The sequence below is a fragment of the Armigeres subalbatus genome, chromosome 3, assembly GCF_024139115.2.
Source record: "Armigeres subalbatus isolate Guangzhou_Male chromosome 3, GZ_Asu_2, whole genome shotgun sequence".
NCBI lineage: Eukaryota > Metazoa > Arthropoda > Insecta > Diptera > Culicidae > Armigeres > Armigeres subalbatus.
The window spans coordinates 34,657,452-34,684,490 of record NC_085141.1 but is presented as its reverse complement, the minus strand read 5'-3'; the positions used below and the strand labels follow the sequence as shown (position 1 = coordinate 34,684,490).

The window sequence follows — 27,039 nt, the reverse complement described above, 5'->3', positions numbered from 1 at the left end:
CTCAATCTAGTTTGATCAAGTCATCAAGTCATCATTCTAAGATTATTTAACTTTGAACCAACGTACGAAAAAAGCGAAACATATTATTATAAGACTTAACGCTATTTTTGCCAAAATTAAAAAAAATGCAAACCTGATTAGAGCATTACCAAACAGGCCCTGTTGGGTTGAATCTTTTCCTGTCTATCAATCCAAGTAAGTATAATAACTTCATTCACGTGCAACGCCTTCTTATTTGTTGTGTCATAATCTAGTTTTTTTGCGGTGATCAAATTCATCACGTTCACGATATCGAAGCATACAGACAAGAATAAGAAAAACTCTTGCAAACAAGCATCCAATCAAGGTCGTCTCGAATCAAGAACAGAACCGTATTTCTTTCCATCGTCGAAGATATACAAACGTTTGCACGCTGATCGAGCGATTCAGTACTTTCTTGATCGGCGATCTGTGTATACGTACCTAAGTGCTTAATTCGGTAAAGCGACTTCGCGATCATTGATTAATCTGTGGTATTCGACATCCATTCTCGTTGTGTGGGTTCGCGCGCTGTACATTTATCAGTGACAAAGGCTGATATTTTGGGCAGCAAATTAAATGTTACATGATAAAGACAATCTGTTCTGAAATAACAATAAAAATCAGAAGTTAGAATAAAACTAGCAAAAAATATCAAGAATAATAATCAAATATATCAAAACTTTTATAGAAAAAAAAAACAAATGATTGTTTCATCTTAAGTAACATGCTCTATTGATTAATTGAAGAAAAAAATGTTGCATGGATATTTTTATAATTTTGATCACACAGTTTTCTTTTTCAATTATGTGTCCAGTTCACAAATAGCCTCAGATATATTAATTTAGTGTTTTCAAAGAAGACTAGTACATTAACATAAGGTATGTTCGCTTTTTAGTCGCTGATTGTTTGTGATACGATACGTAGAACACGATACAACGCAATGTCGCTGCTGCCATATGCCATGACCGTAGTATCAGTTGCATTGTGGCTGTTCACCCTGATAGGCAGTGTAAGTGGCGTGTTGCATGCGGTGTGATTTATTTCAAAGGTACCTAGTAGACAGACGGACCTATTAACGCTTGTGTTATTTAAAGGTTTATCTCCGCATAGGTAGTAAAGGTTATTGTCAGCAAGATAAGACAGCTTAGTGGATGAGATGTTAAATGCAAATGAAGACATGGAAATAGTTGAATGTTTCAATCTGCTGAAAGTCATAATGATTGATTGCTCGACATAAGATTGGATTTCCACTTGTTAGTGATGATATTTATTCAATTTCATACATGAGAAGAGTAGCACATAATTTGTAGTGCAACAGTGTAATTATTCAAACTTTGCTAATCTATTGAAAGTTACTACGGATCTTAAAAATATATTCAGTGCAAGAGTGGAAAAATGATGTTATTAGGTTGAATTTAGTAATTTAGTAAAATAGTAATTAATTTCCACTCCGGGTGGCTTAATACCCGGCATATAGGCAATTAACTTTGAATGTACTGAGGTTGAATTTGTTTTTCTTTCTTTACTTTCTAACATACCAACCCGCATGAAAAACAGCATGTTATATGGTCAGAATCGTTATTTCGATGTAAGGTATAGCCACGTATAGCGTTATATTTTATGTTACGGTTATCAAATAATTTTAAGGGCAACTTTTTCCCATTTTAACCACTTTTCAATTAAAAAACAAAAATTAATTGCAATCCAAAAAACCTCATATTCTCGATCCTTCCTAGAAAGTTTTTGGGAGAGAAACAATCCGGAGAAAAACTTTCTTTGTTTAACGACAATATGAAAGGAACAGTTTTGAATTAATTTAAGTAAATCTAATTTTTAAATTTCTTGTTCTATAGATGGCTGCGGAATGCGGAGTTCAACAACTTCCAGGTCCTCTCTCCTACTTAGGTGAGGGGCCAGTTTGGGATGTAGACAGCCAAAGTCTGTATTACGTAGATATCAACGGAGCTGAAATTCTTCGGTACGACTATGCTGAAAACAAAACGTACAGTGCAAAAATTGGTAAATATACATATATTAATTTGGGACCGCATTGGGATTTGAGTGTCGCTTATTTTGTTATCAAATATCGTTTTATGAATTCCGTAGAATGCAAACGGTTTTTTCTTAACTAATTCATTTGTATGATAAAGAAAAGCTCATCATTTTGGATACATATCGTGTTTTTTTTCAGAAATTTGCATTTCAATGTTTGTTTGCAAAATAAGTTACGTCCAAATAGCAAGTCGGTCTCGAGTTATACATTATACAGACATGTGGTATTTGTACCATTGTAAAAGGCGACAAGAAAATAATTTCAAAGCTATTTAAGATAAAAAAAAACAATAATTGGAATAACACTCAAGAGTATTGTGCCATGTTACGACCACTACCAGTGTCTTATTAGCATTAGGAATAAATTGCGCTGAAAATCCGTTTTCTAGATGGAGTCGACCCGATTTCTCCTATTATCCTGGTCCAGGGGAAGCCCAGTGAATACGTATTAGGCACGGGCAACAAAATTGTCCTCGTCAGCTGGGACGGCCGATCGGATAAAGGAACGCTTCTGAAAACCCTGTATGATTTGGGCGACTCTCAGAAACATGTGCGCTTCAACGATGGTAAGGTTGATCCTCAGGGCCGCTTGTACGCCGGCACAATGCAACTGGAAAGCCTTGGTGATATCATGCAACAGAAAGAAGGCAAACTGTACCGATTCGATGGTAAGGCCGGAGGGAAGTTTCATCAACTGAAAGCTGGTATCAGCATTTCCAACGGTTTAACATGGCCGGAGAAAAGTAACAAATTCTACTACATTGACTCCGCTGCTTTGAACATAAAGGAGTTTGATGTACTGGAGAATGGAGATTTGCAGAATGAAACCGTTTTCTACGATCTACAAGTGGGAGGCAAAAACTCGGGATTTGTGGCCGACGGCATGACCCACGATACTGATGGCAATTTGTACGTTGCTACATGGGGCGGTTCAAAACTATTGAAGATTAATCTAAAGTATGTATAGGTTCTTCATTACAAAGCTTCCATTTTCACCCCATCAAAAACAAAAAAAAATTAAAAAATGATTGGTTTATTTTTCACGTCACGATTACGAAGCTAATTTCTTAACTCACCGACAGATGTTGATAAGATTTCAACTCATTGTGTAAGAAGTGAAAGACGATAGCATCTAGCATGTTTCACACACATTCAGACGAAATACCTACAGGGGTCGTACACTTATTACGTAAGCAATTTTTCTGGGTTTTTCGACCCCCCCCCCTCCCCTCTTGTAAGATTTTTCTCATGCAAAATATTTTTTATTTATATGGAGCGTAAGATATTGACCGACCCCCCCTCCCCCCATAAGTGCTTACGTAATATGTGTACGGCCAATAAATTAGCTTCAGTTGAGTACTGCATGTTGATTACCTTTGAAAATTCTTTTGTTTTTAAATAGGATGGAAAAATTAACGTAGTCGCAATAAAAAATAGAAATTATTTTACAAATCGATTCTATATTTCTAGGACGAAAAAAATCGAACAGGAGATTGCAATTCCGGCTAAACAAGTTACTTCCGCAGCCTTTGGTGGCCCAAACATGGACGAACTGTTCGTTACAACTGCCCACACTGGCAACCAGGATCCGCCAGCCGGAGCTCTTTTCAAAATCACTGGATTAGGTGCCAGAGGAAAACCAATGGACAAAATGATATTAACGAATTGAGTTAGACAAGTTTCCGGTAATGAAATAATTACTGTTCAAAATCAGATTAATCTTTCTTTCTCACTCTCAAACATGTTGTCAAAATAAATGAACTTGCCGTTAATTATAATGTGCTTAGGGTCTGTCTCATTTGTAAAATTAAACTTGAAAGTGGCATTTCAATAATTATGGAATAAACCTGCTCGCACTAGCGATCTGCAGTAGCTTTGCGAGCAAGTCGTAGGATTGCCAAACCGGAGATCGTGAGTTCGATTCTCGATTCTAGAATGTTTTCGGGTGGGAAACATTCTCGACTCCCTGGGCATGGGGTTTGCCACACAAGATACATACCCAAGCAGCACAACTTGTTTCACTACTGAACAATTCACTGTGCTGCAACTTTCCAGAAAAAGCAATCGTTGCTTATGTGCCATCAAATATAACTCTCTTGCAATCTAAAAAGCGCAAGGGGTGGAGCCTATGGAAACATCCTTCGAATGCAATAAAATTGCAATAATGTTGCGAAAACTAAATTAAAAAATTAAACTAAACTAATTTAAAAAAAAATACAAAACTGGATTCAATGTATTGATCTTGTGATTGATAGTCCTTGACTCTACCACAGCCCCATTCAACACTTCGAAGGGACTGCATGTTAACTTATTCTTGTTGTTATTCTTGCTATACTCAACGCATCCCCGGGCCGTGGCCAATCTACGTTGTATGACAGCGGTTCTCAACCAGGGGTACATGGGGATACCTTTACTGGTTCAAGGGGGTACCTGAAACAAAAATGCCTAATGGCGGATATTGAATTTTGAAAAAAATGATGAAAAACCTTGATTTTCTATCTTAACAGTTATGATCAACCGTCTAAGACAAATTAAATACTCTCCATTTAATTCCACCAATTATTTTCGATATCTTTGCAGATACGTATTTCGACCACAACAGTGTGGTCGTCTTCAGTGTCTCGTACTTGACTCGACCAAGTATAATAATTGGTTGTTGGTTGTATAATAATTGGATCAAAGACAGACAGTTATGATACAATTGCACGTAATGAGCATGTTTAATAACAAGGGGCTTGTGTAGGTACTTTGAGAGTTCCTTTTAACATAATAACAAAGCGGATTTTCTCCGAAATTAAGGCTTTGTCATCAACCAACACATTTTGGCACATAGATGATGTTTGCAATCCGATGAGTTTTTGCCTTTCTCGTACAACGAAGTTGTACCAAAAGGCTATCATTTCACTTCGAAAACGAACTTTTTATAGAAGCCTCTGAGATCCATAGTGTTATATACCAATCGACTCAGCTCGACGAACTGAGCACATGTCTGTCTGTCCGTGTGTATGTATGATTTTTTTTTCTTCATAAGCAATGGAGGGGGAATCTGCTCAACAGACATCCTGGGTTGTCCAGGAAGTGCGGGGTTAGGGTCCACCTCCAACAGCAAACGAGGGAGGCAGGACTACATCCCCGACCCGCTAAACCGTTTCCATTGCCGCCAAGCCCATCGTCCCTTCGGTACAACCAGAAAGTAATGCTTCAAAGGGGGGCAGTGCACAACGCACCCTCGAGGTTAGCTACGTGTCCTTGCAGCACCGAACATCGTGACTCGCTTTTTTAGAAGAACACCATGGTATCGTGCCAGCGCATTGCCGGCTTTCCAGGTGGCCTTACCACGCCCTATGTCCTCGAAAGGTGGGAAGGGTCGACTTCGCGCATGCTTCCCTCTGCACGACTGGTATCAAGAATGATGATGCCGCGTGCACCCCAAATTGACCTCTCTGCGACACGGTCTATTCGCCAACACACAGAGGTTCTTGCCGACGCGGTGCCTACGCCTGCCCCTGCCTTGACGGGGACCCCTTTCCGTCCTCGGGCTCGGAACCCACCCGGTTGACCGACGCCGCGAGAGCGACGATACCATGTTGTTCTTCGCGCGGCCACTTGATAAAAATCGAGTTCGACCACAGGGCATGACCACCGGTATGACCCATGAAGCCGACTCCGATCCCTTGGACCACCTCTTATTTGCGCCTGAACTAGCCATCCTTGAGTCCACGCGCCAACTTCTGTGTAACTCCGAGACGATTTGGACGATAGCCGATAAAACGGCGTTCCAGCCAACTTCATCTTTACACATCCTCCGAACCAGGTTGTCCGGGGTAGTGTCCAGACCATATGTGGCAAGCATGTGGTCACGCATTGCGCGAAAACGTGGGCACACGAACAACACGTGTTCCGCCGTTTCCTCTAAACCTGCGCACACCAAACACTCGGGCGAGGCCGAGCAAGCCAGCTGCGTTACCTGCACTGTGAATTTGCAGCAGCACGCTTAAACGCCGGGCACTTCAGACCCCCATGGTGCTTGCTGTTCACAGCTTCACAGCTGGAACAAATCAAACAATTGGGAGGGTTCGTGCAGCATTGTGCTTTATGTCCCCTTTGCAGTCCCATTGCTTGTGCCCTGGTTCCAGGCACTTGAAGCAAACTTCGGGTTGCTCGTATATGGTCACAGGGCACACCGACCATCCCACCTTGACGCTCCCTAACTTGACTCCCTTGGAGGCGTCCGCTGCAGATAGCCGAACCAATGCTACCTGCGTCCCTGCCGGACCTTTCCGTAGCCGAACGACTGCGGTGGGCGTCTCCACTTCACACTGTCGCCGCAGTGCCGTGACGAGCTTTTCGACTTCGATGATCTCGTCCAGGTCTTTAACTCTTAGATTCACCTCCGTCGTGAGTGCCCCCCCCACCTTGACCGTCTCGCCTAGGACTTCCTCCGCCAACTTCTTGTAGGCGGCGCCCTTTTGCGAGACGCCCCGCTTCAGCTCAAGGATCATCTCGCCCATCCGGGTACGTTTTATTCGACGTACGTCGGCGCCGAGTTCACCGAGCTTGACGTCATTCATCATCGCCTTCAAGACGTCCGAGTACTTGGCCTCATCCGTCGTGATGACTAGGGCATCGCCCCTGGAGCGATTGGCGCCTACCCTAGACTTCTTGCTACCCTCATTCGCCTGGGCCTTCTTTTCGACCATTGACGTCTTCGGTTTCCTCTTGTTCTTGACCAGGGTCCAGGAGGCGTCATCCCCCTCTATTTCTCTGGTCTGGGGCGGCTGAGAGCTCTCAGCCTGCCGTAACCCCTTACCACCGTCTTTCCTGGGTGAACGAACCTTTCCAGGTCCTTCCTCCCCAGGTTTTGGAGGTACCTGGCCGGGGTTCAGCATCCCAGCCCCCTTGTTCGGGGTAGTAACTCTCCGCGTTTTGGAGGGAGCTCATCCCGTGAAGACTCCGTTGGAGCAGTCACCCCCGACGTGCCCGTGAATACTTGAGCCTCAGTCTGGGTACACTTTGGCACCATTGTCTTCGCTGGCACGCCCTCGGTCGATTCAACCTTGCCCGAGTCCGCGAATCCTTGGGCCTCAGTCTGGGTAGACCTCGACTCCACGGATTTCACGGGTTTAGACTTGGCCGTCCCGACCGCCCTCTCCAGCTTGGCGTCCAACATCGACTTTCGAAGTTTCAGCAAGCTCCTCTCGAGGTCCTTACTGATATTATGCTTCTATGACGCAAAGTACGGCACGGCAAATGCTGGGTAAAGCGTACCATTGGTACTTCGCGTACCTGAAGGCATAAAATAGACCCCATCTCGCGGTCCTTAGCCTCTTACCCAGCAACTCCTATCCCTACCTCCCCACGGTGCTGGCCGGGATACGAGCAACCTTAGGGAAGATCAGGTAACCAACCCCGGTGGGAACTATGGTCGTATGCTGACAGGGAAGGGGGGTGTTTGATTCTCTCAGGAGGTGCAAATCTTATTGAGCGTCTGTTCTCCATGTCAAGATCGGCTCACAACAGCGTCTGTTCTCCATGTTAGGGCGGCTGATCATCGTCCGAGTGCCAGCGAGGGACTCTATGAAACTGTGCACCATGGTCCACCGGAAATAAGGAGGAATGGTCCTCCGGAAATTTAGGGAGTTTGGTGTCAGGCCCTGCAAGCCAGCCTTTAAAAATCATAAGCAACGAACAATCAACAAGAGAGTACGTACCGGAACCATCGGCGAAGACCACTGCGACGAAAAGGGACTAGCGATTGGAAACTCGGTTCGTGGAACTGCAAATCTCTCAACTTCATCGGGAGCACACGCATACTCGCCGATGTGCTCAAGGACCGTGGATTCGGCATCGTAGCGCTGCAGGAGGTTTGTTGGAAGGGATCAATGGTGCGAACGTTTAGAGGTAATCATACCATCTACCAGAGCTGCGGCAACACACACGAGCTGGGAACAGCTTTCATAGTGATGGGCGATATGCAAAGGCTCGTGATCGGATGGTGGCCGATCAATGAAAGAATGTGCAGGTTGAGGATCAAAGGCCGGTTCTTCAACTTCAGCATAATCAACGTCCATAGCCCACACTCCGGAAGCACTGATGATGATAAGGACGCATTCTACGCGCAGCTGGAACGTGAGTACGACAGCTGCCCAAGCCACGACGTCAAAATCATCATAGGAGATTTGAACGCTCAGGTTGGCCAAGAGGAGGAGTTTAGACCGACTATTGGAAAGTTCAGCGCTCACCGGCTGACGAACGAAAACGGCCTACGACTAATTGATTTCGCCGCCTCCAAGAATATGGCCATTCGCAGCACCTACTTCCAACACAGCCTCCCGTATCGGTACACCTGGAGATCACCACTGCAGACAGAATCACAAATCGACCACGTTCTGATTGATAGACGGCACTTCTCCGACATTATCGACGTCAGGACATATCGTGGCGCTAACATCGACTCTGACCGCTATCTGGTGATGGTTAAACTGCGCCCAAAACTATCCGTAATCAACAATGTTCGGTACCGACGACCGCCGCGGTACGACCTAGAGCGACTGAAGCAACCTGATGTCGCCACTGCATACGCGCAGCATCTCGAGGCAGCGTTGCCGGAAGAGGGTGAGCTCGATGGGGCCCCTCTTGAGGACTGCTGGAATACAGTCAAAGCAGCCATTAACGACGCAGCGGAGAACAACGTCGGGTATATGGGTCGAAGTCGACGGAACGATTGGTTCGACGAAGAGTGCAGACAGATTCTGGAGGAGAAGGACGCAGCGCGGGCGGTCGCAAGGTACCCGGCAGAACGTGGAACGTTATAGACGGAAGCGGAGACAGCAAACCCGCCTTTTTCAGGAGAAGAAACGCCGCCTGGAAGAAGCGGAGTGCGAGGAGATGGAACAGCTGTGCCGTTCTCAAGAAACACGCAAGTTCTACCAGAAGCTCAACGCATCCCGCAAAGGCTTCGTGCCGCGAGCCGAAATGTGCCGGGATAAGGATGGGAGCATCTTGACGGACGAACGTGTGGTGATCGAAAGGTGGAAGCAGCACTACGAGGAACATCTGAATGGCGCTGAGAGTACAGGCAGTGAAAGTCAAGGCAGCGGAGGAGATGACTACGTCAGTTCAGCGGACGATGGAAGCCAACCAGCCCCCACCTTGAGGGAAGTTAAGGATGCCATTCAACAGCTAAAGACCAACAAAGCCGCTGTTAAGGATGGTATCGGAGCTGAGCTCATCAAGATGGGCCCGGAAAAGCTGGCCATTTGCCTGCACAAACTGATAGTCAGAATCTGGGAAACCGAACAGCTACTGGAGAAGTGGAAGGAAGGGGTTATATGCCCCATCTACAAGAAAGGCGACAAACTGGAGTGTGAGAACTTTCGAGCGATCACCATCCTTAATGCCGCCTACAAAGTGATATCCCAGATCATCTTCCGTCGTCTGTCACCATTAGTGAACGAGTTTGTGGGAAGTTATCAAGCCGGCTTCGTTGACGGCCGCTCGACAACGGACCAGATCTTTACTGTACGGCAAATCCTTCAAAAATGCCGTGTATACCAGGTCCCAACGCACAATCTGTTCGTTGATTTCAAGGCGGCATACGACAGTATAGACCGCGTAGAGCTATGGAAAATTATGGATGAGAACAGCTTCCCTGGGAAGCTTACCAGACTGATCAAAGCAACGGTGGATGGTGTGCAAAACTGTGTGAAGATTTCGGGCGAACACTCCAGTTCGTTAGAATCGCGCCGGGGACTAAGACAAGGTGATGGACTTTCGTGCCTGTTGTTCAACATTGCGCTAGAAGGTGTCATGCGGAGAGCCGGGTGTAACAGCCGGGGTACGATTTTCAACAGATCCAGTCAATTTATTTGCTTCGCGGATGACATGGACATTGTCGGCCGAACATTTGCAAAGGTGGCAGAACTGTACACCCGTGAAGCAACAAAAGTTGGACTGGTGGTGAATGCGTCAAAGACAAAGTACATGCTTGTGGGCGGAACCGAGCGCGACAGGGCCCGCCTGGGAAGCAGTGTTACGATAGACGGGGATACCTTCGAGGTGGTCGAGGAATTCGTCTACCTCGGATCCTTGCTAACGGCTGACAACAACGTTAGTCGTGAAATACGAAGGCGCATCATCTGTGGAAGTCGGGCCTACTACGGGCTCCAGAAGAAACTGCGGTCGAAAAAGATTCGCCACCGCACCAAATGTGTCATGTACAAGACGCTTATAAGACCGGTTGTCCTCTACGGACATGAAACATGGACAATGCTCGAGGAGGACTTGCAAGCACTCGGAGTATTCGAGAGACGGGTGCTTAGGACCATCTTTGGCGGTGTGCAAGAAGACGGTGTGTGGCGGCGAAGAATGAACCATGAGCTCGCCCAACTCTACGGCGAACCCAGTATCCAGAAGGTAGCTAAAGCCGGAAGGGTACGATGGGCAGGACATGTTGCAAGAATGCCGGACAGCAACCCTGCAAAGATGGTGTTCGCTTCCGATCCGGCAGGTACGAGACGGCGTGGAGCGCAGCGAGCGAGATGGGCAGACCAGGTGCAGAACGACTTGGCGAGCGTGGGGCGTATCCGAAGATGGAGAGATGCGGCCTCGAACTGTGCATTGTGGCGTCAAATTGTTGATTCAGTGTTATCTGTCTAGATGTTAACTAAATAAATGAATGAATGACGCAAAGTAGATGATGACGTCCAGCTGTTCTGTCGCCACCTCGAAGGCCGAAAGCCCATCTCGTTTGCGGCTCATCACCTTCACAAGCCATGGGCCGTCCATAACCTCTACCGGCGTTGCCTGGGAGATGGTTAAGTGACCCACGCTGGTGCTGCGCACTAAGCTGCCGACTATTGCCTCTGGCCTCCTAGGCGGAGACCTGAACAACCCACCTCTTGCGAAGGGGTTGTCGCCTACACTACTACCACTAATTGAAGAATTGACTAGGTTTTCAATTTTGGTCCCACGAGTTGCTCGGGAAAAGAGGTCCACCACGCCGAATTACTGTGGAGGGTGCCCAGGTACCCCACAGGCTCCGTTAGAGGCCTAGCTCATTATTTCACCCCTCTGGCCATGCATCCCCTCGGCACGGGTCGCTTAACGCCTTGGGATTAGGGGTTAGGGACGATGGTCCCTTTGGTCGCACCCCCTCACTCTAGCTGATGTCAGAAGGACAACAGTGCCCAGGCTGCACTACCAGCTAAGTACAAAACCCTTAGCTGGCGGTCGATTGTCATCGGAAGACCCGTGGAAGCATGAGATTGGAACTTGTGAGGACCAGAGCTGTGTAGGTCGTTCCTTCCCAGATGTATGTGTGTGTGCACAAAAATGTGAGACACACTTTTTGGTACTTAGCATTATCCAATTGCTCGCAACAAGTTGCAATCGACGCGGATTGCGGTCTTGTTGTTTCCTATTGAAAATTGGCCCGATCGGTCATTGCGTTCCAAAGTTATTTAAAAAAACCAGATTAATCCACCTAGCGGTGATGATGCCTTTCTCGTTTTTTTTTCGAGTGACTAATTTCTACGCACTTTTTGTATGAAAAAAAAGTATTTCGACCATAACTTCTGAGCCCATAGTCCTATCCGGCCAATTTTCAATAGGAAACAATGAGACACGATTCTGCGTCGAATGCAACTTGTTGCGAGCAAATCGGTTAGGGCTAAGTGCCTGAAAAATGGGCTAGACTTTTCTACTCGTTGTTGTCTAAAAAAAAGTATTTTGACCATAACTTCTGGGCCCATAGTCCGATCCGGCCAATTGCCAATAGAAAACAATGGGACAGGATTCTGCGTCGAATGCAACTTGTTGCGAGCAAATCGGTTAGGGCTAAGTGCCTGAAAAGTTGGCTAGACTTTTGCGCACTTACACACACATACACACACACATACACACATACAGACATCACCTCGATTTGTCGAGCTGAGTCGATTGGTATATAACACTATGGGTCTCCGAGCCTCCTATAAAAAGTTTGTTTTTGGAGCCAACATATAGCCTTTACGTATACTTTGTATACGAGAAAGGCAAAACATTGTTTTTTGCCAAGGGTCCTTGGTAAAAAAAATCAAAAAGGAAAAAAAAATCAAACATTGCAGCAATGCATTCAAATGACTGCAAATGGATATGAATTGATGGAGAAAGTAAAATCTATCCCGCTGAAGTGCCATTTCGACCTCTCTTATGTGTTTTTCTTATTTTTTTAATGCGCGAGAAAGGCACCACCAACGCTAGGTGGATTAATCTGGGTTTTTACCTTATTCATTTTTTTTTCGCGCAACGTGTGCAGATTAAAACTTCATGAAACCCGAAATGAAATCATGAACACGGTCTTTATGTTGAAATATTATTTTTCAAAAATGAGTATCTTTGAAGCACCCACCATGCGAGAGTATATGATCTTCTCTTTCATATCGTTGGTAAACTTAAATGTTATATCGGGGGATCTACAACAATTTTTTTTTTCACAATTTTTGGTGCAAGCTCCATAGAAATCTAGCCGATGATAGCCGATTTAATAAAAATATATGGAAAAATGACCCCCGATAGGATATTTTAAAAATGTACCTGCGTGAAAGAGGAGAGCCTATACTTTCGTATAGTGGGTGTCTTAGAGACACTGATTTTTTGAAAATAAGTCTCTTCGAATAAAGACACCGTGCGAATATCGCGTCTTTATTTGAATCTCAGCTCATCTTTTAATGGCTATTATTTTTATTGCACGACATTGATAAGAAGAAATCTAAGCTTGGCTGATCTTTGAGATGAACACGTGACCTACACATACGTGGGACGATTGGCACAGATGTTCAATTGCTCATCCGATCGACCATCGATCGATGATGCCCAATCGTTCATTCTCATATCAGCCTACGGTGAATAAGCATTTAGCTGTTATCGTTTGTAGCTTCCAAATTGAGTTTCAAGTGTTTGCTCTTCTCTCGTTGTTACTCTATTTGATGTGCTATAAATGTGTTTGTTGTTAGATAAACGCATCAAGTAAATAAAGAGGTAACGAGATGCCAGTACACTACAAAAATAGAGCCACAACTACCGCAATCACTTTAGTTGCACTTTTGTCGTTGATAGACACAGTAAGTAACATCGTCTGCATTAATAACAATTAGTAAGGAAAGCAGCATTTTAATCATTAGGTACCCTATCAGTTCCAAACCGCAGTCAAAGGTTACCCAATTAGACTCCAAGAGCTGGCGCGATAATGGCTCATTAAAAGCTGCAGACGAGACACTCGCGTCCAGTGATGATTGTTTAGTTAAGCCGTCTGGCTGGATTGAAAATTAAGAGTTATTGCTTACAGAGTGGTAGTTGCAATAGGGTGTTGAAGTTGAATGTTATTCTAGTGAAAATTCGATTTGAGGTATGCCTGAAAAATGTGTTCGTAAATTATTGCGGTTAAAAGGCATTTTTTGTGTTTCTCATGGAGCGATTAAATCACCCATTAGTAGTTGCCTTTCCACCTTCCTTCGAAATATGTGGACATACTCAGCGTCTTCTATAGAAGCTAAGAGCAAATACTCAGATCAGCAGTGGCGTGCAAATTATGGTTCAGAATCATTGTCAAAACGATGTTCTAACATGGTAAGATGCCAGTATTAACGAAAAATCTTGGCCAAACAGCAAACTTAAAATTGTAGCAATTGATGTAATACAGTAATGTCCTGGTTAGTGATCAACACGTCACTATCTATTTGATTTGAAAAATGTATTGGAGGTTACCACTTTACTTCGATGGGACTCGAACCCGTGACCCTCAGTATGCCAAAAGATATGGGCTTCTTTGAAAAAGTTGACCTTAAAAAAATAATAAAATTGATTGTTTGAAAAAAATGGCTTCTACAAAAATGACAAAAATTGATTTAGCATCCAAGTTTTTGGTTCCACTTTTAGCACTTAAGGCACTGACTGTCATCTTCTTCTTCTATGGCTCTACATTCTTACTGGAACTTAGCCTGCTTTTCAACTTAGTATTCTATGTATTAGCATTTCCTCGGTTATTAATTGAAAGCTTTTCTATGCCAGCCATTGCATGAGTAATACTCATTGAGTATGTATCTTGTTTGGCAAGTACAATGGATACACTATGCCCAGGGAGTCGAGAATGTTTCCCACCCGAAAACATCCTAGACCGGACCGAGAATCAAACTCGCCATCGCCGGATTGGCTTTGCTGGCAAGGCTAACTGGAGACCCGAGTGGGGTTCTGGAAATTTCAACCAGGCCTCCGGAAATGTTCCCATGTAACTCGGACATGGGATATAATACAGGCTTTTTCCAAACTTTCACGACAATGCAATGGGATGATTTTGGTAGGCAGAAGAGAGTAATTTTTATACTCGTAAACGAGTATTTCCATCCTTGCGCAGCATTACAGCCAATAGCTGACGAGTCGCGCATACTCATACATCGTCTGGTGTCCTGATTGCTGCAGCTTGCTCTCTTTCGTCGATCAGAGAGCCCTTCGTATTATTCTTGGACTAAAACAGCCGAGTATCCCTGTCGAGCTAAAACTCTGGCTCCTCTGAATTTCCTTTCTGTTCTCTCAATTTCTCCATTTTCCTTTCTTGATGGTATTCTATTGACAATCTTTTATCTTTTCTTCTATTAACCTATTCCATTTAGCTAACTATTTCTAAACTGCGTGCTTTTGATTGTAGATGTCCGCAGAATACACATTACACCAACTGCCCGGGCCACTTTCCACTATTGGTACGAAAACTGTCTGGGATGTAGACAGTCAAAGTCTGTTTTACGTGGACATCAATGTGGCCGCTATTAGACGTTACGATTACGCAGAGAACAAAACCTATAGCTGCACAATAGGTAGATACATGCCATAGCCATGTTGACTTGTTCATGTAATTCAATATGTATTTCTTATCACAAAAGATGGCGTCAACCCTATAGCCCCGGTCATTCTGGTAAAAGGAAAACCAAATAACTACGTAGTGGGATCCGGCAACAAGTTACTTCTGGTTACATGGGATGGTCGTTCGGAGAAAGGAACACTCGTTAAAACATTGTACGATTTGGGTGAATCAGAGAAACACGTCCGCTTCAATGAGGGCAAAGTAGATCCCAAGGGACGGCTGTACGCCGGGACAATGCAGCTCGAATCTTTAGGTGATCCGTTCCAGCAACATGAAGGGAAATTGTACCGATTCGATGGTAAAGCTGGCGGAGAATTCAAGATGGTGAAAGACAGAATCAGCATATCAAATGGGCTGGCATGGAATGAGAGTTCTAAGAAATTGTACTACATCGATACCGCTGCCTTAGACATTAAAGAGTTTGACGTATTAGAGAATGGTGATCTACAAAATGAAACCATTTTGTACGACTGGCGAGTCAATGGGGAAGGTCCAGGTTACTTCGGAGATGGAATGACGAACGATGAAGAAGGAAATCTGTATGTAGCCACGTGGGGTGGATCAAAAGTACAGAAGATCAATCCAAGGTACGTATGATCCCTGAATTTTCTAATCTACAAGCATTAATATTCATTTTTTTTTTCTGTTTCAGAACAAAGGCGGTAGAACTTGAGATTGACATTCCTGCTAAATTCGTTACTACAGTAGCGTTTGGTGGTCCAAAACTGGATGAACTGTTTGTCGCTACGGCTCGATTAGACAATCAAAGTCCACCGGCAGGAGCACTTTTCAAAGTCACCGGCTTAGGTGTTCGAGGTAAACCGATGACGAAGATGCTTTTGCAGAATTAAAAATATGTTCGTTTTATCCTTGCTTGGTAATATACGACATTGAGCTATTCCATGAACTATTTTTATTGTTTCCATCGATTCCTTTCTGTTTTAAAAAGCATTGTCCAAATTGAGGTTCGTTTCAATCAATTAGGCAGGGCTTGACTCATTTGCCAATAACTCATTCCAAAAGCTATTTTTAAATGTGTTATGTGTATGATAATAGTTGGCCAGAATATCTATCAAACTGATGTTTTGCTGCTACTTTATCTATTTTTATTACTTCAAAAAATCGAAAACTCTTACCCCACGCGCACTCTTGCCCCACTCTATTCTAATGGATTTTTGAAAGGATTTTTTGCCTTTCTCGTATATAAAGTATACGTAAAGCCTATATGTTCGCTCAAAACCAAACTTTTCATAGGAGGACCGGAGACCTATAGAGTAGAGTGGGGCAAGAATACGCATCTTCGGTGGCGAACTGACACGCAGCGATACGCGTCTTCATTCGCATAATGCCGCGATCATCGATCCACGGCGTAAGCTTGTACAACAGGCTTGATCTAGGAAGTAGTTTAGCTGGCTCTGTGGGGCGTTCTAAGTTACTGTGTAGTATATGAAACTCTTCCGGGTATCCGTCTTCTTGTGCGATTCGTATCAGTTGTGCTTCAGCTGTACGGAGTTCACCGTTGTTCAAAGGTTCTCTGTTGATGGTTCTTTGTTGTAATTTCAGACGACAGTTCGTGATGAACCGCAGCACCAGTCCCATTACGTGCAGCAAACGCTTCCAGTTGGAAAAGTTTTGAAGGCAAATGATCGGTTCCGGAGACGTGTGATGAACCAACAGAGTTGTCAGCAGCTCGGTGTTCGTCGAATTATCGCGTTTGGTAGATGATGGCCATTTCTCTTCGTCTTCCCACAAAAAATTCGGGCCTCGAAACCATCTGCTTCTAATAGAAAGATCAGGAAGCCCGTCCCACTTGGTAGCATCGTCGGCTACGTTCAGTTTGCTAGGTATATATCGCCATTCGTGAGGTTCGGTGGACTCCAGTATCTCAGTAATGCGGAAACCGACGAATTGGCTGTAACGCCGGTGGTCGGAGTTGATCCAGCATAAGACGTCTTGTGAGTCGGACCAGTAGAACCTCTTCATGTTCCGGATAGACAACGTATCAAGCACCGTTTTCGATAGTCGTGTGCCAATGACCGCTGCTTGTAGCTCCAACCGAGGGATCGATGTTAATTTCAGAGGAGCCACTCTAGCTTTGGCGGTGACGAGTGAACAATAGGTCTCTCCGTTCTTCATGAACCGTAGGAAGCATGTCGCTGCCATCCCACATTTACCAGCGTCGACAAAGGTGTGAAGCTGAGTCTCGTCGGCTTCATTGATAGGATGTCCTGGCCAGAAACATCTAGGAATCTTGACTTCTTCTACATGCGGCAGAACGCTGAGCCACTTCCGCCATTTTTCAAACACGTCGTCGTCGATTCCTTCATCCCATGTTATTCCGGATCGCCAGACATCCTGCAGCAGAAATTTCAGATAGGCGAGAAAGTGAGCGATAAGTCCAAGCGGGTCGAATATGGTCATCAGAATCCGTAGTAGTTCCCGCTTTGTAGGACGTCGTCCACCCTCAAGTAATAAGCCATCAAAGCGCTTCCAGCCGATCTTGTAGGTGAAAGCATCAGCTACCGTATTCCACCACATTCCTAGAACCTTCTCAGTGGCCAATTCTGCTGATAGGTCTAGGCTCTTCTCTTCATCGGCATTGTGTTCTTGCAGCGCATCTACAACTTCTCTGGAATTACTAATCCAATTGCGGATCTCAAATCCGCCCTGCGCGTGCACATGTCGAACATCCTTGGCTACCTGGATCGCTTCTTCTTCCGTCGCAAAGCTGATCAGCATATCGTCGACGTAATGCGACTTGATAATTGCTGCACATGCTGCTGGATACTTCATTTTGAAACGCTCCGCGTTAACATTCTTGACATACTGCGCACTGCTAGGAGAGCAGCACGCTCCGAAGGTCATCACCGTCATGACATACACCGCCAGTTCGCCGGTTTCACCCGTCCAGTAAAAGCATTGGTATTGCTGATCTTCCTGCCGAATGTTCACTTGATGGAACATCTCGCGAATATCTCCCGTTACCGCAACAGGATGCAGTCGGAAGCGTAACAGTATGCCAAGCAGAGAACATAGCAGATCGGGACCCTTCAAGAGGACAGAATTTAACGAGACTCCATGGACCTCGGCCGCACCATCCCATACTATGCGAACTTTTCCGGGTTTATTGATATTTGTTACCGGGAAGACGGGCAGGAACCAAATGTCGGTGGATTGCTGCTGCACTTCCTCTTCGGAAAGTTTACGAATGTATCCCTTGACGGCGTAGTCGACGATCTTCTGATGTAATATTTCTGCGAGATTGGGATCCTTCGCCATTCGTTTCTCCAAGCATCTGTGGCGACGCAGAGCCATCGGTCGGCTATCTGGCAGACGGACGTTGTCATAGCGCCAGAGCAGACCAGTCTCATAGCGGCCTTCTGAGAAGCGTGTGAGAGACCTCAAAAGCATTTCGGCTCGCTCATCTTCGGCCGACAGAAGCGGTTTTGATGAACTAATTCCCAGGCTGTCAAGGGAGAAATAATCCTTCATCGTCTGATGCAGATTGTCGTTCGGCCGTTCGTTTAACGAACACACGTGGAAGCTGTAATGAAACATGCTCGAAGCATCTCCGGATCCTAGATTGCCACACACGGTCCAGCCTAGACGAGTTTTGGTTGCAATCGGTTCACCGAATTCTCCTTCGCGACTCTTGAGAGTTAAACCCAGCTGCGCATGCTTTGTTCCGATCAGAATGCGAGGACGTGCATTGCGATATGATGCGATGGGCAATCCTTCCAGGAAACGGTACGATCGCCTCAGTTCATCTATGTCTAGGTTCTGTAACGGCAGCAGCAGCTCGCTGACCGTTTGCACGTCCTCCAATGTGAACTTCTCTGCTCCTTTCTGCCGTCCGGCAACTTGTAGACGAACGATGCACGAGTTCTTCTCACACCGCTCAGTGCCACCCGTCCAGCGTAGACATATTGGGCTCGGTGTTCCATCCAGTTGTAGCTCGTCGGCAAGATCTTGATCGATCAGCGTTGCTCCTGAGCCTTCATCAAGGAAGGCATAAGTGTAGATCGTCGTGCTCGGCGCTGATAACGCAACTGGAAGGTAGCGGAAAAGGACTGGACTAGATGCCGTTTGGTGTGTGTTACACCCAAGCTCAGCGCCGCTTGCTGTTGATTGGGGAGATTGGGAATTTCCGGTCTTTGCACTGTTACTGTGAAACTTTCTCTTCTGCTCGTTGTGTAATAGCTCGTGGTGTCTGAAGTAACACCCGTCCTTGCCGCACGGTTTTGCTCTACAAGATCCTTTATGCCGACGGAGACATGTTCGACAAAGACCAAACTCACGAATGACCGCCCATTTGGAGTCTCTGGAAAGCTCCAAGAACCGTTTGCATTTGTCCACTGACTTACACGTTCCTTGGCACACCAGACAGTTTTCTTTCACCACCGGCGCAGCAAATGTTTCAGGTGCTTTGGAAGACGATTTAGGGGTCACATCATACTTTTCCTGTGTTTCTGTATGCGCATTGAGATATGCTTCACCTTTTCGGTTGCGTCGAACATCGTTTCGAGTTAGTTTCGCCTGCAAAGATTCCATTGGAAACGTAACCGTGCTTGCTGCTTCCGCCAAAGAGTAGATCCACTTACTGAAAGTCGCCAAGTTGACTGCCGGTTGAGCTTTACGATGCTGAGCCCAGTTCAGCTTAATCGATGGAGGTAGTTTTCCAATAAGCTGGTGCAGAAGAGTTACATTGTACATGTAGTCGTCTAGGCCGCACGATTCCACCGTCGCACAGAAATTCTGCACACTCACGGCGAAGTCCACCAATGTCTCGAGGCGATCTTCGCGGATGGGCGGTAGAGAGCTGATCTTACAAATCAACGAGTGTACGATGATCTCTGGTTGGCCGTACAGCATCTTCAGTGTGTTTATTATGCCCTGAACGTTTCCCGGATGCATCAACCTGCATTTAACCGATTCGTAAGCTTTCCCTTTTAAGCTTCTTTGCAACCGCACAAGATTTTCTTCTTCAGTGAATCCACACATTGCGGTTGTACTATTGTACATAGAAAAGAAAATTGGCCATTCCTCCGGGTTGCCGGCAAATGTTGGCAAATCTTTCGACACTGCTTGCCTTGCTGCGATTTGGGAGCGCGAGAGTTGGAATGGATCGTGTTCGTCTGGTTGCTCTGCTTCCGTCGGATGTTCTAGGAGCGTTGAATTCACCAGGGATCGAGGAACCCGACCCGGCACCCCAAGCTGGCCAGTTTGAATTCGAGTCGATTGAGGTTGGATGTTGGGATTGAAGTACTTCGACATTCTGACGGATTTTTGTTGACGTTGTCCGAACCCCTGCTGCGCTGGTAGCAGATCTTCTTGACCTAGCCCCTGCTGTGCTGGTTGTCCATGGGATTGTTGCGCCGCATCCGAATGACAGTCCTTCTCTATCCAATCCGCTACACGATTCCGAGAGTAGTCACTACCGGAAACTCGACTAGATCCTCTTTCGCTAGCTAGTTCTTCTAAGATTCTGTACTTCTTCTCGATGAATACTCTATGCTTCTCCGCTTCTTGCTGTTCAGCTATCCGACGTCTTTCTGCTTGCTGCTCTTCGAAAGCCATTTCTTCTTCCAGCCGCTGTAACTTCAATTTTGCACGGTTTCTAGCAGACTTCTGTGATGACGAACATGAGACTTCCGATGCTTCATCCAGTTGAATAACTGGTAAACCTTCCAGCGATGGAACAAATAGCTTCCTTCCTGTCCCTCTGCTCTTCTGCGGTATTGCTCCATCCGTTTGACGTGATTGACTCCATTCATTCATAGTGTGAGTTCCGGCAGGATCTGATGGCTTTATCAGTTCCGGATTTCCGCTTGATGGTATAATCGCTGCAGCTATAGAAACATTCCTTTTGGATGAAACACTTTTGGGTGAGTGCTCGTTGCTGGTACACTTCGACGCTAGATCCCTGTTGGATGTTGACGTTGTTCGCTGGTTCCATGTTGCAGTCTTGCAGTTGGCACAACTCCAGCTTTGGTCGACGACTTCCTCACTAACTCCAACGCATTCGTAGTGATGCCATCCATCGCACTTGTCGCACTGCACCATTTCATTTGTATCAGGCCTTCCACAGCACTTGCAGCTTTGTCCATCGACGGTCTTCTCTGATTCATCCACCACCACCACCACTTCACTTTCCTTACCACCAATCACTTCATCAACCACATCATTTTTGGCCTTCTGCCGATCACCTTTACCACTTGTTTTACCACTTTTACCATCAGATTTTGAACGACTTGACATTCTCGTGAACTGGTATTTCGACGATAAACGAAATTATATAATGTTGAAGTAAAGTTTCAACGGGATGTTTCCGATCTTATGATTCTCGGCCGGAAGCGAAATGAAACACGTATAATCCGGTGATAGCGAGAATATAATTTCCTGTCACATAAACATAACATATTCAGTTAAATTCAAATAGGTTTCATAAAGTAATTCTGGCAATCGTATAGATTTAAGTTGCCTTGATTCTGAATAATTATTATTTCGTGAACATATACATGTATAGAGCATCGTTCTCGATTAATTTTAATGCCTAAATGTACATATAGTTTATAAAAACTTACGTTTAGTTCCCTTTGTACAATTCCACGTAGTTTAACACAGTTCAAGTAAATAAACGGTAGTCGTAAGTCCTATTAGGTTGATTTTAAGTTAGTTTGGTTTGGAATTCATTTTACTTTAGCTTTACTCTTACCGATTACTTCACCTCACCTAGTTCATAGAGTAGCATGTATGGCGAGTGGACAATAGGTTGCGGAATAAGTTTAGGTTACCTAGTGTAAGAATAGTTTCTAAGTACTTTTAAGTGATATTTAAGTAAATTAGGCTTACCGGTTGCGAAACAATGTTGTACACAAGCAACTAATTATACCCACTAGCAACTAATAAAACTAGAATTAAGCTAGATTTATCTATTTAGTCTAAGCAAATACAAAGCTCAGAGTGCAACGTTTGTCTACCTTTCTATTTGTTCGTCGTTTTCTATCTTTTTTTTTTTTTTTTTTTTAACTAATTTTATTTGCTAATTATCTAATACATGCATTCATCTCTTAGGCTAGGTGTTCCGTGTTTTCTTAACACTATCATCCTTATTTGCTATGTTACTTTTTAGTTATTATTAATACATTTCAATTGCCTCTGGCAGTTAGAATTTTTCCTCTGGTTGAATTGAACCATGTAGGAATTACAATGTTTTCAACTTAAACTAAACTTAACCTATTTTATACTAAGGGTACAAGGAGTTAATCGTTGCAATAGAAGATTGCAACGATTTTTGTCTAAAATTGGAAATTATTTTGTCGGACATTTGTTGCAATGTCTCAATATTAGAAATTCTATGAAGTTCATTGGTACTATACCACGGAGGCAACTTCAGAATCATTTTCAAAATTTTATTTTGAATCCTCTGAAGTGCCTTCTTTCTGGTATTGCAGCAACTAGTCCATATTGGCACAGCATACAACATGGCAGGTCTAAAAATTTGTTTGTAAATCAAAAGTTTGTTCTTAAGACAAAGTTTTGATTTTCTGTTTATAAGTGGATATAGACACTTAATATATTTGTTACATTTGGCTTGAAGGCCTTCAATGTGATTTTTAAAAGTTAAAGCAGAAGTCCTAAATATTTAGCTTCGCTAGACCAATTAATTGGAACCCCATTCATAGTGACAATATGTCTGCTAGAAGGTTTCAAATAAGAAGCTCTCGGCTTATGTGTAAAAATTATAAGCTGAGTTTTGGAAGCATTGAGGGAAATTTTATATTTTTGCAATCTACTACAAATGACACGAAGGCTTCGCCCTTTGGCGGAAAGGCCCGTGTCATCTGCAAACAAAGATTTTTGACATCCTGGTGGTAAATCAGGTAAGTCAGAAGTACAAATGTTATACAATTTGGCCCCAGTATGCTGCCTTTGGGAACACCAGCCCTTACAGGTAATCTATCAGATTTAGTATTCTGATAGTTTACCTGCAGCGAGCGATCTGATAAATAATTTTGGATCAGTTTAATGATGTACAGAGGAAAATTAAAATTCATCAATTTTACAATCAAACCTTCATGCCAAACACTGTCAAATGCTTTCTCTATATCAAGAAGAGCAACTCCAGTCGAATATCCTTCAGATTTGTTGAGCCGAATTAAATTCGTTACTCTTAATAACTGATGGGTGGTTGAATGCCCATGGCGAAAACCAAATTGTTCATCAGCAAAAATAGAATTGTCATTAATATGAACCATCATTCTATTTAAAATAATCTTTTCAAACAGTTTGCTTATTGAAGAAAGCAAACTGATTGGGCGATAACTAGAAGCATCAGCTGGATTTTTGTCCGGCTTCAAAATTGGAACAACTTTGGCGTTTTTCCATTTATCTGGAAAGTATGCCAATTGAAAACATTTGTTAAATAAATTAACTAACAAGGATAAAGAGCTTTCAGGAAGTTTTTTGATAAGTATGTAGAAAATACCATCATCACCCGGGGCTTTCATATTTTAAATTTTCTAGTAATAGATCTCAGTTCATCCAAAATAGTTTCCAACGAAGGGTCAAAAACATTCTCTTGATTGAGAATGTCTTCGAAGCTCCGTGTAACCTGATCCTCTATTGGACTAGTGAGACCTAGACTAAATTATGGGCACTCTCGAAATGCTGAGCAAGTTTTTGAGCCTTTTCGCCATTTGTTAATAAAATTTTATTTCCCTCAAGCGCTGGAATTGGCTTTAGAGGTTTTTTTTTAAGATTATTTGTTAATCTTCAAAAAGGTTTCGAACTAGGATCCAACTTCGAGACATTATTCTCAAAATTAGTATTTCTCAGAATAGCGAAACTTTTTTTAATTTCATTTTGCAAATCTCGCCAAATAACTTTCAACGCGGGATCGCGAGTTCTTTGGTATTGCCTTCTTCTCACATTTTTAAGACGGATCAGTAGCTGAAGATCGTCGTCAATAATAATGGAGTTGAATTTAATTTCACATTTAGGAATTGCAATGCCTCTGGCTTCGACAATTAAATTTGTCAAAGATACGAGAGCATTATCAATATCACTTTTGGTATCGAGAGGAATATCAACATCAAAATTCCTATCGATATACGTTTTATATAAACCGTTTTCTATCTGTTTTCTGTCTACTCACCCAATACCAGGTCATATACCTGTCATTTCATTTCACGTCATACGTAATGTCTTCTCGATCGCAGGGTTGCGAACGATGTAGATACTATGATGATAGATGCGCGCGCTGGCTTAGGCCAACAAAAGCAGTCACTTTAAAAAAAACAGAACTAATCAAGAAAAATACAAAAAAAAGATCAACAAAAAACGAGTTAACCGTAGACGGATACTGCACGGACACCAGTATGAAATCACACCAATCTAACCACACAATGGAGTCAGCTGAAACTCACCTGTCGAGCCCACAAAAACGAAACCACGAGGATTTCTCCTCCGGTGGTGAATCCCCTACTTTTCCTCCAGAAGCCAAGCGAAGCAACAAACCTCGAAAGGCCAATGCTAAAGGGAACAATAAAAAGAAATAAAACCAGATATGCTCAGTCTCCTAATAAACTGTACAATAATAAATGCAAACCCTACAATTAACAATCACCTTCGACTATGTCAAACACATCGATAATAACGAAGTTAATGAGTCAACTGAGCAAACCTGTATACTCACTACTCATCCCAGGATCGTAACAACATCTTACCCGGCAGACGACGCGGGAATCATAAATAATGGTTCCGCTGAATCTGAACCCCCACCTTCAGCGCTACTGCAGATGAAAATCGGGGCACATAACACCCCTAAAAACAACGAGAGAAATAATATGATCCTTCGGAAAAATCCAATACGTAGCTGCCATAAACCTACCGTTGCCAAATACGTAAGTAATATAACAGCACGGCCACCTCTCACGGAAGCCGAAGCCACTAATGCAGCCGTTTACGATGCCCTTCTCCGTGCACGTGACAAACAATCAGCACCCATCAGACCAGGTACATCAAATTTTATCAGGAGAAGCCTAAGCTCTTTTTCTTCCTTGCCTGCTGCGAGTTTCATGGCGGGACACGCAACGGATAGGGCTCCAGGGAAGGCTGCATCCCTCATTATTCCTGAAACTCCTTCATATGTGCCAGCTGCTGATTTCGTAACGAGGCCTGTGCTTGGCGAAGCTTGGTCGAAATCCGCAAACAATCAACGGCACACCCCAATCCCACGCAACACAGATAATCGTAATCAGCATGCCTTCGCTCTACAATGGAACATGAATGGGTTTCTTAACAACCCGCATAATTCTAAACCATTCATAGACAGCCCGCATAGTGAAAAACATTAGATCGAATTGTCACAACCAAATACAAAGTTTACTACATGAGCTCACCGTTAACATTATGATTGAGGAAATGTCTAACTTTAGGTTTTCTTCAGTGTTTCACTCTGTATAACAATGACTCTACATTATCTCTGATTATCAATTTATGTCTTATTGTCAACGAAAGATTTTTATGTTCCTCCCTTGATTCCACCTTTATTTTTTTAATCTAATGAATGATGTTATATTTTATATAGATTATCTAACAAGTTGTGATCTTTTGGTATGCAGTCTGAACATAATTACGTGTTTTCCATAGCCTCATACTGTTTCAAGTTAAAGCTACCACATCTGTTACAGTTATCAACATTTGTGTGCATGCAAGAACTTTCAGCCACTTTTTCGCTTTATTCAACTGCCATCTTTGTTTACACAGACTAGCCGTGATGAAAAATGTGAGTTTGATTTGTTTGACTATTTTAGTTTGACTACTATTTACATGAAAATAAATTAATATTTTAATATTTTAGTATCACCATCATTGCACTAGCCGGGACCCTCATCCAGTGCCTCGTCCAGTGCATAATGTAGCACGATTCAAGGTAAGCAATTCAAATTTTAGCTTGATGTACATCATTACATTGATGTTCCATATACGAATTATTCTATAGGTGACTCTGCGGCAAGCAAAAAACATGAACGAGAGTCATCCACCTACATCCGTAAGATTTCGTCATGGATAGAAGTGGACGCGCTGGCGATTGGCAGTTCGAACAGCTGCGCATACTAAAGTGGACTCAAGAATTACGGGCATTTCGAGAAGGATTAGATTGTTTTTTTTTTTTCAAGTAATTTATTGAAAATAAAAATATAATGATGTATAAAATGATGCGCTTTTTTATTTTTCTTCTGAGAAATATGTGTTTTTAATTTGTGCATAAACATATAAGATAAGGTGCAAACTATTTTTTTCGTCATATTCTCCAAAACTAACATCACAGTATGTGTTGTAGTTCAGCTTCAAGAAAATGGATAGTACATCAACTTCTTGGTATAAAGTAAGGCGAAAATTTTGTTCGCGAAAATTGCCATTTTTTTATGGTAACCTAACTTAACAACCCATTCAGCATATGGTGATTCGGCCAATAACCTTTTGTGATGTAGTCAAAATCATTCGATAGAATGTGGATATATGGTTATTTTACATTAACAGAAAATGTCGGCAACAGTGAGAGATACTGTCTATGAATGGTTTTGAGTTATGCGGGGTATCTCTCACTGTTGCCGACATTTTCTGTTAATGTAAAATAACCATATATCCACATTCTATCGAATGATTTTGACCACATCACAAAAGGTTATTGGCCGAATCACCATATGCTGAATGGGTTGTTAAGTTAGGTTACCATAAAAAATGGCAATTTTCGCGAACAAAATTTTCGCCTTACTTTATACCAAGAAGTTGATGTACTATCCATTTTCTTGAAGCTGAACTACAACACATACTGTGATGCAATTTTGGAGAATATGACGAAAAAATAGTTTGCACCTTATCTTATATGTTTATGCACAAATTAAAAACACATATTTCTCAGAAGAAAATAAAAAAGCGCATCATTTTATACATCATTATATTTTATTTTCAATAAATTACTTGAAAAAAAACAATCTAATTCATCTCGAAATGCCCGTAATTCTTGAGTCCACTTTAGTATGCGCAGCTGTTCGAACTGCCAA

The 27,039-nt window shown here is 43.4% G+C and overlaps 3 protein-coding genes and 2 long non-coding RNA genes across 12 annotated transcripts; 3 read left to right on the top strand and 2 right to left on the bottom strand.

Moving 5' to 3' along the window:
• Positions 1-423: 423 nt before the first annotated feature.
• Positions 424-3,845, top strand: LOC134226896 (regucalcin-like). Of its 5 annotated transcripts, none has more exons than XM_062707991.1 (5): positions 424-536; positions 917-1,030; positions 1,875-2,040; positions 2,463-3,030; positions 3,544-3,845. In XM_062707991.1, exons 2-5 carry the CDS (start codon positions 962-964, stop codon positions 3,740-3,742), a joined length of 1,002 nt encoding a protein of 333 aa, XP_062563975.1. In that variant the 5' UTR covers positions 424-536; positions 917-961; the 3' UTR covers positions 3,743-3,845. The 5 variants fall into 5 exon arrangements, with proteins under 5 accessions (XP_062563975.1, XP_062563976.1, XP_062563978.1 ...); XM_062707992.1 differs by having other exon boundaries at positions 453-478; XM_062707994.1 differs by lacking the exon at positions 424-536 and having other exon boundaries at positions 932-1,069.
• Positions 3,846-12,982: 9,137 nt separating this feature from the next.
• LOC134226902 (regucalcin-like) lies at positions 12,983-15,869 on the top strand. 4 transcript variants are annotated; one of them, XM_062708007.1, is made up of 4 exons: positions 12,983-13,175; positions 14,756-14,921; positions 14,988-15,555; positions 15,621-15,869. In XM_062708007.1, the coding sequence occupies exons 1-4, from the start codon at positions 13,101-13,103 to the stop codon at positions 15,817-15,819; spliced, it is 1,008 nt and encodes a 335-aa protein (XP_062563991.1). In that variant the 5' UTR covers positions 12,983-13,100; the 3' UTR covers positions 15,820-15,869. The 4 variants fall into 4 exon arrangements, with proteins under 4 accessions (XP_062563991.1, XP_062563993.1, XP_062563992.1 ...); XM_062708009.1 differs by lacking the exon at positions 12,983-13,175 and adding an exon at positions 13,181-13,235; XM_062708008.1 differs by lacking the exon at positions 12,983-13,175 and adding an exon at positions 13,305-13,459.
• Positions 15,870-16,216: 347 nt separating this feature from the next.
• LOC134221566 (uncharacterized) lies at positions 16,217-21,226 on the bottom strand. Its single transcript, XM_062700757.1, has one exon. It carries the CDS (start codon positions 21,224-21,226, stop codon positions 16,217-16,219), a length of 5,010 nt encoding a protein of 1,669 aa, XP_062556741.1.
• A 79-nt stretch (positions 21,227-21,305) lies between these two features.
• On the bottom strand, positions 21,306-21,942 carry LOC134219587 (uncharacterized). The gene is made up of 3 exons (XR_009981615.1): positions 21,821-21,942; positions 21,684-21,762; positions 21,306-21,621 (listed from the first exon to the last, which is right to left on the bottom strand). It is a non-coding gene; the product is annotated as an uncharacterized LOC134219587 (long non-coding RNA).
• Positions 21,943-25,707: 3,765 nt separating this feature from the next.
• Positions 25,708-26,178, top strand: LOC134220367 (uncharacterized). Its single transcript, XR_009981876.1, has 3 exons — positions 25,708-25,757; positions 25,833-25,904; positions 25,974-26,178. It is a non-coding gene; the product is annotated as an uncharacterized LOC134220367 (long non-coding RNA).
• Positions 26,179-27,039: the final 861 nt, after the last annotated feature.

Coding starts and splice junctions, on each gene's coding strand:
- LOC134226896 (XM_062707991.1), top strand. CDS start 962: ATGTCGCTGCTGCCATATGCCATGACCGTAGTATCAGTTGCATTGTGG. Junction 2,041..2,462: donor AACGTACAGTGCAAAAATTG/GTAAATATACAT, acceptor TCCGTTTTCTAG/ATGGAGTCGACCCGATTTCT. Junction 3,031..3,543: donor CTATTGAAGATTAATCTAAA/GTATGTATAGGT, acceptor CTATATTTCTAG/GACGAAAAAAATCGAACAGG.
- LOC134226902 (XM_062708006.1), top strand. CDS start 13,573: ATGTGGACATACTCAGCGTCTTCTATAGAAGCTAAGAGCAAATACTCA. Junction 13,681..14,755: donor CAAAACGATGTTCTAACATG/GTAAGATGCCAG, acceptor TTTTGATTGTAG/ATGTCCGCAGAATACACATT. Junction 14,922..14,987: donor AACCTATAGCTGCACAATAG/GTAGATACATGC, acceptor TTATCACAAAAG/ATGGCGTCAACCCTATAGCC.
- LOC134221566 (XM_062700757.1), bottom strand. CDS start 21,226: ATGTCAAGTCGTTCAAAATCTGATGGTAAAAGTGGTAAAACAAGTGGT.